Here is a 10,423-nt window from a genome sequence, read left to right as displayed (position 1 = left end):
CCAACTCCCTTTCTCTGTCACCAACACCTACTTTAGCTTGTTTATAATGCTATTGAAATCAAATTGTTATACGAAATTTGCTTGATACATACAATCATTGTTCTATACGAAGTAAGACCAATGTAATTTATCATTTAAATCTTCACGGACTTGAATGTGTGTGACATTGCCCATATTCCTCATGTTGTATTTTGCTAACTTAAAGAAAGAAATATCCTGTAAACAGATTTAAATGTATAGTGATGATAGCGCTTACAAGAACGTCCTTTTTTTCTGTATTTCGTTGCTCATTAAAATTCTCCCCGTGAAATCTGGAAATCTCTTCTCCTTTTTTTGATGTTGTCAACCGCCAGCTACGAGCTTCAAATAAAGAGTGCCCTGTTATACCCCCTTTCCACTAGGACGGCGCTCTCGCCGCGCTGACTCTCTGCGACCTAACATTTGCCCTCTCGCTCTACGAAATGTATAGAAAAGAAACGAATCTTTTTTTTATTTTTTCTGTGTTTCGTTGTCTTCTCAGTCAACCTTTTATGTTTTGTATGATATAACCAGTGTGAAAGCGAAGGTTACACATACTATATGTAGGTCGCAGTGAGAGCGCAGTGAGAGCGCAGCGCGATCGCCGTCTAGTGAAAAAATGGCAGTACAATAGGTGAGTTTTTGTTGACACCATATGAAAACAAACACCTGGAGTTTTAGATCCTGTGACAAACTTTTGTGGAATCCTTTATCCATCTTTGAGCGCATCGTCCGCGGAAGGACAGACTTCCGGTCGAAAATCCTACACAGAGACAGGTGTATTGTTCAAAATAATAACAGGTTATTATATGTCTATTCATTCACGAACGGTTCGGTTATACCCCCTCACATTAGGCGCGATTCGATCGGACGACGATTCTGCGTCAATCGCCCGAGCCTCGCTTATGATAATAACTTCATTGCACAACAATTGTACAAGGTACAAAGTATATCTTATATGTCACAAGAACGGTTTTCAGGTGAAAAATGCGCGCAACCCTCTGCCGATCTTAAATATGGCCGATCTTCCATCCATACGCCCGAAGATCATCACCACTACCTTGCTAGTACTCGATGACGTGTACCGAGTGGGTACCTATATCCGTCACCACTACCTTGCTAATACTCCATAACGTGTGTTGAGTACGGAGTGGGTACCTATATCCGTCATCACTACCTTGCTAATACTCCATAACGCGTGTTGAGTACGGAGTGGGTACCTATATACGACACCGCCTTGCTAATACTCAATGACGTGTACCGAGTGGGTACCTATATCCGTCACCACTACTTTGCCGTCCCGAGAAGCGTACAAGGCATGGGGTTCCTTAAGTCCGTCACCTTCCGTCGCCACGTGCTTTAGGAAAGCTCCACTTCCGTCAAACAATGCCACACGTTTGTTTCCGGAGTCTGCCACCAGGATCCTCCCTTCCGGGTTCACGCAGAGGCCCTTCGGTTGGTCGAGCTGGCCGTCTGCGTTCCCATAGAAACCGAACTGCAGTTTTGGTTTCCCGCGCAAGTCGAACACCTTGATGACGTTTTCGGGCCACAGCGAGACCAGAATGTCGCCATTTTGTTCGTTGATGCACACTTTCTCCACGGGCGAAAAATGGCTTGCGCGGAAGTGGAAGATCTCATGTGCCTGGTCGTCAAGGACGTGAATGTTCGAACTGATCGCTGTGGCAACCGTCCCGTGCCTTAGCAACGCCGCGTCGGCGATCTCACCTGCGAGGGCGATGCTCACGTTCTTCTGTATGTTTCCTTGGTGATCGAACTCTATGAAAAAGTTCTGTGATTGCGATGAGCAGCGCTGCAGAAGCGTGTCGATGTTACTCGGCATGTAGGCAGTCCCGACCCAGCAGAGAGTAGAGCTCTTAAACAGAGTGATCCCACCCGTCACTCTGGTTGCCGCGTGACCGTTCAGATCCAGCTCGAACCTTCGGAGCAGGTTGCGACCCGGTCCGAAAACATGCACGCGCCCGCATCGGTACATATCGAGCACGTACGTATCTCCGTTCTTCGACACAACAACACTGAACGGGTGATAGAACTTGACCTCTCCGACCCCTCCTCGAAGAAGTTGCGCATGCGTCGTCTTGGCCGAATTGCCGTTGCTCCTGTCCTCGGTTTCATCCCGCGCAGGCTCAGTAGTCTTGGGTTGTTCGGGCCCGTACAAAATGGCGGAAAACTCTCTCACTTTGGCGCGTTCTGTTACCATGATGTCGTTCGTCTGCAAAAGTTAAAAACCTTCTTTTTAAATTCGATATGACCGAATGAAAGAAAAGAGCACTTTGAACATGAGCAAGCTTCCTTACAGTACAGGAGTATACATGAGATAAGGTAATATTTGCCTTCAGATGATTCTGACAAACAGTGTCGCCCAATAGAATAGATTTTATCCTGTGATGAAGTCTGAGTGAAAAGACTCGTATTTTCACAACCGGTGTTTTGTTTCCATCTTCCTCAGGGTTATCTAACTGGTTCACAATGCAGTTACAGAATGTCACAAACGTTGAGTATAATAATTATTATAAAGTGATAGGTTTTATGCGACAATGACCATAGCTGCAAAACAATGTGAATCAGTCAGAATTTCACTGAAAAGGCAGTCACCGAAACCCTATTGGAAAAAAGCAAGTGTTGTGTAAAAGAATCTACCAATTCAGGTACGTAGTATTACGATGAAACAGTTGAGGGAAAAGACTTATTCTGTACTTAAGTCAGGTAGTGTCTAACCCGGCACTAACTATAATGAGTTACGATTTTGATTTATATTTATGTATATATTGTTACTTTGATTTGTTCATTGTTTAGTTGATCTTATTCCTTTGTTATGCTATTTTGTGTATGTTAATCTGTACAGGGCACGCCTGGAAATCAGTGCGCAAAGTACTGAGTGTGTCTACCCTGTATAAAGAAAACAGAAATAAATAAATAAGTAGCTTGCCTGGTTAATGGGGTCAGCTAGTAGTTTTCTACACCGCTGCAGTCCGCCGTAGTCGTACAGCTCAGCCGCTCGACGTGAAAACTGCAAATAGAACAGGAAACATTAGAGACATCCCTGAACAGAGACGGGGGGCGCCACAAGCTATCCCTTACACCAGACCGGCTTCTCAATCTACATTAAGTGTCTTCATTTAAGCGCTGGATCCATTCTATTATAGGCGGTAAAATTTTGCATTGTGGTTAGGAAATTCCACCTAGTATCCAAAGGCTGTTTGTTCGAATCCCTAGATGAACCAAACACTTAGGTCCAATCCCTTGTATTGACTGTCCCATTTGAAAAATATTTGCACGTCTTTTTTTCATGAATTCTACCGACACTGATGAACTGGCAACTCAAGATCAGGAGCAGGATACATCGCTACAGATTATTTTTTTCCCTTTTTGATGCTCCCCTAATAACGCCACGTGTATCATGTAATAGAAAAAGATTGACTTCTTGTCTTTGAATTACCTTGAATCCTTTTAACAGCCGAATCAACATGGTGTCCGCCCATTCGATTCTCTGTCTCTCCGTTTCTGCTTCCTCATCCGGGGTCTCCGGCTGTTCTATCTTCTTCTTTCCCTCCCGTCTAGACTCGAACTCATGTAGAACCATCTTTAGCTCCCCTGCAATCTGTTGGGCAATCTCCAAACACTTTCTTAACTGGAAAAAAGGGGGAAATTACAGAGAATCGGATATTTACGATAAATCTATCGTCCGTCCGGGGACGATACCGACTTCGATACACCTTTGACCAGTCACACTACCGTAAGCTCACGTGTCTTCGGAAATCGGCTCAGTCGTCCTAATACGGACGACGAGTTTGCGAGCTCTTAATTACGTGGAGTCATGACCCTGACGGGAAGGGGGAACTCTGCCATTTCTTCGTCGGCATGGGTCATGCCTCCTCGTAAATTAGACCTCGCAGACTCGTCGTCCGATCGAATCGCGCCTAATGTGAGGGGGGTATAAAGCCCCCTTTACAAATCAAGAATTTAGCTCGGCCGAGTTGTCAGCGAGCTCTAAATTACGAGGAGGTATGACGTCGACCCTGATACTGATGAAGAAACTCTGCCATTTGTTCCTGGGCATCAGGGTCATGCCTCCTCGTAATTTAGAGCTCACTGATAACTCGGCCGAGCTAAATTCTTGATTTGTAAATGGGGCTTAATACCCCTGTCACATTTGGCGAAAATCGATCGGACGACGATTCTGCGGCAATCGCCCGAGCCTCGCTTATAATAAAAACATTATTGCACAACAATTGCACAAGGTACAAGGTACAAAGTATGGCGTATATGTGGCAGGGACGGTTTTCAGGTGAAAAATACGCGCAACCCTCTGTCGATCTTAAATATGGCCGATCTTCCATCGATACGCCCGAAGATCGTGAATAATGTGACAGGGGTGTGAAGAAGACCAAATGAATGGTCGAAAATGAACAGTTTGGATCCTCATACAGTGCATGGGCATGATATAAGAGATTTTACCTCCTGTCGCACCTCGTTTAGCACCCTCTCCAGCCGTTCCAGCGCATGCCCGTTGTGCGCCGAGAAGAGACACTCCCCACACACGGGCACGTGACAGTCCTGACAAAAATGGCGGCACTGCTCGCCTGGGTGGAGCTTGCATCGGTTGCCTTGGAGACGACCTTTGACATCTGGGTTCTCGCTGTCTCGTTCTGTGTTAAGGAAGGGGTAATGTAGCTAGTATCAGAAAAGGAAGAACGCACGCTACATTTCCTGTTTATATATTTGGGTTCCAATAACGCACATAAAATTATGGTACCTGCTACTGGTGCTAATGTCTTTCAAGACCATGTACCTAGCTGTATCACTGTAATAGCTTCTTAATATAACTTGCTAAGTACCTATGTGTGGAGGAGAATGATACATGAATATGTTCATGTATGTGTTTTGACAGGAGGACAGAAAAGAACAGTCAAGAACAAAGATATTTATCTATATGAGCAATACATAGAAATCTTTCTGACGGTTCAGCTACCACAAAGCTTTTCGGAAAATTTAAACAGGTGAACGGTACAGGTAAAGGCAGCCCTATATAGTCTTTATAAGACGTAGGGTTGTTATCCACTGTGTCAAGGGCACAGTAACAGAAGGTAGAGCCCATCCCTCTCCTTCCAATTCCTTTAACCTCTCCTTAAAGGAGTGAGGAAAGTCCTGGATGGAGTGAGGGAAGTCACTGTACAGTGCCTTTCCCAAGGACACAACGTCTAGTCAGGAATGCTAAGAATAGAACCGCTGAACTCTCTATCTCTCATATACTACCCTAACCTCTTCCCCATACGACGCCATTTATGTAGAAGCTGACAGGCAAGTCTAAGAATTGTTTATAGAAGTGACGTACCTGCTATGACGTCACGTAGGTTGGTGACCCAGAAATTACCCGGCAGCCCCCGCACGCCGGACGCGGAGTCCAGCTCCGCCACTCTCCGGCAGTTCGGACAGTAGATAAACCTTCTTCTCCCAGCGTACGTCTCAAGACAGGCCTGTAGAAACAGAAACAAATCTTAGATAAACCTTCTTCTCCCAGCGCACGTCTCAAGACACGCCTGTAGGAACAGAAACAAATCTTAGATAAACCTTCTTCTCCCAGCGCACGTCTCAAGACACGCCTGTAGGAACAGAAGCAAATCTTAGATAAACCTCCTTCTCCCAGCGTACGTCTCAAGACACGCCTGTAGGAAGAGAAACAAATCTTAGATAAACCTCCTTCTCCCAGCGTACGTCTCAAGACACACCTGTAGGAAGAGAAACAAATCTTAGATAAACTTTCTTCTCCTAGCATACGGCTTAAGACACGCCTGAAGAAAGAGAAACAAACTATAGAGTTGCGCTGTGCATGGCGTAACTGGTAGACTGCTATAGCTTGGCTTGGAATCTAGAGGTCCCAAGTGCGATATCCACCATTCCCCCGACGTTGTGCCCTTGGGAAATGCGCTTTACACGACCTTCCTCACTTCAACCATCAAAGTATAGAAACGGTTACCTGACTTCAGTCGGAGAGGTAAAATAATTACCTTCTGTCTGTACCGTGTATGTGACACTGTTAATGTAAGTTACTAGTTAGTGCGGTGGCACATTGTCCTCGTCTGCCTGAAAGCAAATACTGAGAACCAGGATAGTGGTGTGTTTGGGGGAGGGGGGCAGGGAGACCACGAAGAGAGTAAGTTACTGAGAAGCAGCTCTAGAATAAAGTACATCTCATCCTACAAAGTTCCTTCTTGACTCAATAGACGGTGGCAGACCCGCTTTCTGTACCTGTGCCTAATTTGTTTAGGTGCATGCACAGCTTTAATCAGACCATAACCCACCTGACAGAAGGTGTGTGCGCATGGCAGGATTTTCGGCAGGGTAAAGTGATCCAGACAGATCCCGCATACCAGGAACTCCTGTCCGCGCATGCGCTGATGGGCAGCATTGTTCCCTCCTGCGGCCGCCATCTTTATTTGATCAAGAGTAAACATCAGTATTATCAGATGACTTATCAATCAAGCAAGCAGGTTTTCCATTGGTTAACGTTGTAAATGAGTTAACAAATTACTTTCTCGTTTAGTTCCTTTTTGCATAGTCATAGTCTGCAGTAGTAAGTTGCCAAAGTGATCATTATTAATTCTTTTTTTACGTCGTCAATCTGCTTCTTTATTATAACTTTGAAGTATACTTTTTGCAGGAAGAAGAAGAGATAAAAGTATTAATTACGTTACGTCGGTAAGCGTTAGACAAGAAAGCTGCTGCTCAACAGATCCTGCTCAAGGTGGTATCTCACTGTACTTGGGGTACTGGTGTGGCACTACAAGACTGTTGTGTTATTTTCGTCGATATATTGCGTAATATGTAAAAAAAATAACTTAGAAGACAGCAAAATACAAAAAACGTAAGAAAATCCGTTCTTTATCTCTGAAATAATTTGAGTAATCTTTCGAACCCCGCAGTGCCGCACCGGTTCGCCAAGTGCAGTGAGATACCACCTTCAGAGTCACCGACGAAAGGTAATGAATGCTATCTGAAACACATAACATAGCCGTCTCCAAAAACTATCCAGTACCTTGAGTAACTGCCATTTGGCGTAATATGTTTGCATTATCTAACATTGACAACACTCCTTTTGTGTATTCGTGCACACAGAAATCCCGGATGCGTCAACCCTCTAACGTGACAGTGTGATGGTTTTGATCAAAAGTTTTGATAACCTGGTATTAACTAGCTTAACCTTACAACCCTGACCCTTTTTCGCCCGAAGCTACAGATGAGCGTAGTAAGTATTCAAACAAGGACTTAGGCTCCCCTGGGCTATGGACTGCTTTTAACAAAGAAACAACAGTCATAAACAAACACGTTTTGTGTGTGTGTGGTGTGTGTGGGGTGGGGGTGGGGGTGGGGGGAGGTGGGCTTGTTTACTACAATGCAACATAACTTAACATCATAACATAACTTTAACAAAGACATACAAAAATGTATGGTGGTGTAGTACCACTACAGACAGACGCATATGTCATGCATACACAAATACGATTGCTTGCGTCCATAGTAACAAATGCGACTTGGCCCTTGTGACATTCAGTCGGTCAAACGCCTACTGGACTCAAATAATCTTGGAGAAATAGCCACAGTGTACAGTATGTGGTCCTGCAACATCAACATCTTTGCTTTTAAAAAATTCATCGTTACCGCATCACTAATCATTAAAACTGTGTACCGCTCCTTACACTAAAGGACAATATGTATATCAAAGGTTAGGTGGTCTTTATATAGAGGCAGGTTTGATTGCATATCATCCGTCAGGTCGTCCGTATGCAGGTGAGGTCAATATCACAGGTTTGACTTTATATCCATATAGCCAGGTGGTCCTTATATAGTTATGGTTACTAGTGCAGGTCTAACTGTATATCAATGGCCAGGTGGTCCTTTTGAACGTATGTTATATTGAAAGTATTTTACCCCCCATGGCTCGTGTTTTGTAGAAGTGTGAAAATGACTACCTGTCCATCACGCTTCGTTAGCCAATCGTTTACAGTTAAAAGCGGATTGTTTAAGACCCATTGACGCGAAAACGATGAACTCTTTAAGAGCAGAGCATATGGCGTCGCGGAAATCCTATGATTACATACCTAACAGGACTCCAAATGTCACTGGCATGTGTATGGTAGGGCAGGTAGACTTTTAAACTGTGCAATTTCCGTTGACTCTTTACCTTTTACTAATTTGAAGCATGGTGAGTTCGCTACTTACAACCAATGGGACTGAAACAGCCACTGTACGCACACATACACATACGCACACGCATAAACGCACAGAGGGAGACACACACAAGCACACATGCATACGTACACACAAACGTACACACACACACACACAAGCACGCGCATACACACACACACACACACACACACACACACGTACATACACACACAAACGCGTGCGCACACACACACGCACACACAGAGGGAGACACACAAACACACTGTGGCATGCACACACACACACACACAAATACACACATGCATAACGTTACACATACGCACACTCACATCTACACACACATACACGCACACAAACAGGCACAGGCGGATATACATGTAAATGCGATCGCACAAAAGTTCCGTCTTGGAACTAGCATTTCCTTCAAAGGCACGACTGCATGTCTCACTTTAAGGATTTAAGGATTTCAAACCTTTTTAGAGTTGTTCAATTCCAGGACAATCGCTAAAGCGGTGTTATTGTGCACTCATAAGTCACCTTATCTCCAAGCATATCTTTACCACCCACTCAAAAACTGCTATCATCTTAAAAAGAACCTTAGCATCTTGAGACCTCACCCACCTTGTTGAGGACACTTCTTTAAGAAAACTGTCTCGCCAGGAAAGCTTGAGACGTCGTAGTTTCTGTGTATATTGTTGAAAGTGATGACATAACCACACCGCGTCCTAAACCTGCACGCCTAGGGGTGGTGAACTCAGGCGTCCCCCTTTTAAAAAATTTCATACTTCACAAAACTGGTGTGGCAACTTTGTATGGAACAGTCCATTCTAGTCTTGCTGGAGGGGCGATCTGTGACGAGGGTTAAACTGGGTTTGAATCACAAAGGTAACTTTTATCATTTCTCAACGATTGCTCAGGATATAACGTATAGATAGAGACTTCTCCAACAATTATCTGATGAATTAGCCTACTGTACTAGAGACTATATATGTAGTATATATTAAGAATGTGTTGTTTACTTGTGTTTGGAATTTCTAATATCTATGCACGGTCCAATATCAACAGTGTTATAATTTATGATTTAAATAAGCCTGCCCTGTACAGCCTGAACGTTTTCAGAAATACGTTTCGGACGTGGCCTCCCAAAAAAACGTACGAACAAATTGCACGTACGGCGAGTTGTGTCCTTAGCTTATGGGACTACCTTTTATATTCACGATAAGTGATATGGAACTGTCATAGCCAATGCAACATTGCAAGTTTTGAAAGAGCGCCGATACTATGCAACTGGCGACGACTATGTAACGGGCTCAAACTAAAATAAAACGCCCGACGTAGAAAACCTTCAACACCCCTCGTACAAAATGGCACGGTCCAAGCGACGCCTGATGCATAAATCCAGCTTCACGGTCGGCTTACCAAGGTCAGGCGTCTGGTTATCGTCAGGTAAGGGCGTTGCCATGGTGACAAACGTTGCCAAGGCAACGAGTAATACCCTACTCTTGACTTTTACTGACACTATGGTTTTAGACAGTAAAGTTTATTAGTTGTAATGGATTATGATATATTTTGTATTATTATATATTGTGTATTGAACTATATGTGCTGACTTGGTCCCAACCACTTGTTGATTATGCATGTATGTAATCCTACATGTTTTAAGTAGTACGCATCTTTCATTAGGAAAAATTTTGAACGTTGTAAATCGAGAAATTTGATTTCTTTGATATTGTCCATGCGCCAGATTAGAAAGGATGGATAAATGAGAGTGTTAAGATACGTTTCAAAAGAGACTCCTAGCAGCTGTATGTAAAACTACAACGAGTATACAATATTGGTTGACCCTCCATCAATTTTCTTCGGGTCATGTAGGGTCGATTGTATGAATGACATCCAGGCACTTATCAAGTTTTGGCCGTTTTAAAATAAAACGTTTTGACTATACTGTGCAAAACAGGGTCATAATTAGCACATATTTGCCGTAAATTCCTTGAATACAGTTTTTTGGGCCATCTTTCTTTCTCCTTTGGGAAATTGTCAAATTCTCTCATAAACACGTGCCTTTATCTTCATACTTAAATCCCTATGGACGGCATTATTCATTGTTTGCACGATTTATTATTTGCCTCCGGAAATTTTCTTTTGTTCACAAGTGACATCTCATTGATAAAGTCACTCACTGGAAACGAAGAACTGT

The 10,423-nt window shown here is 43.7% G+C and overlaps 1 protein-coding gene across 1 annotated transcript; it reads right to left on the bottom strand.

Annotated features, from left to right (window-relative positions):
- Window positions 1–4,342: 4,342 nt before the first annotated feature.
- On the bottom strand, window positions 4,343–8,986 carry LOC118412653 (tripartite motif-containing protein 3-like). Its single transcript, XM_035815654.1, has 4 exons — window positions 8,848–8,986; window positions 6,339–6,467; window positions 5,372–5,513; window positions 4,343–4,685 (listed from the first exon to the last, which is right to left on the bottom strand). Exons 2-4 carry the CDS (start codon window positions 6,465–6,467, stop codon window positions 4,459–4,461), a joined length of 498 nt encoding a protein of 165 aa, XP_035671547.1. The 5' UTR covers window positions 8,848–8,986; the 3' UTR covers window positions 4,343–4,458.
- Between the last annotated feature and the right edge of the window lie 1,437 nt (window positions 8,987–10,423).

This window comes from Branchiostoma floridae, chromosome 3 (genome assembly GCF_000003815.2).
Source record: "Branchiostoma floridae strain S238N-H82 chromosome 3, Bfl_VNyyK, whole genome shotgun sequence".
Lineage (NCBI taxonomy): Eukaryota > Metazoa > Chordata > Leptocardii > Amphioxiformes > Branchiostomatidae > Branchiostoma > Branchiostoma floridae.
This window is presented reverse-complemented; position numbering and strand designations above follow the sequence as displayed.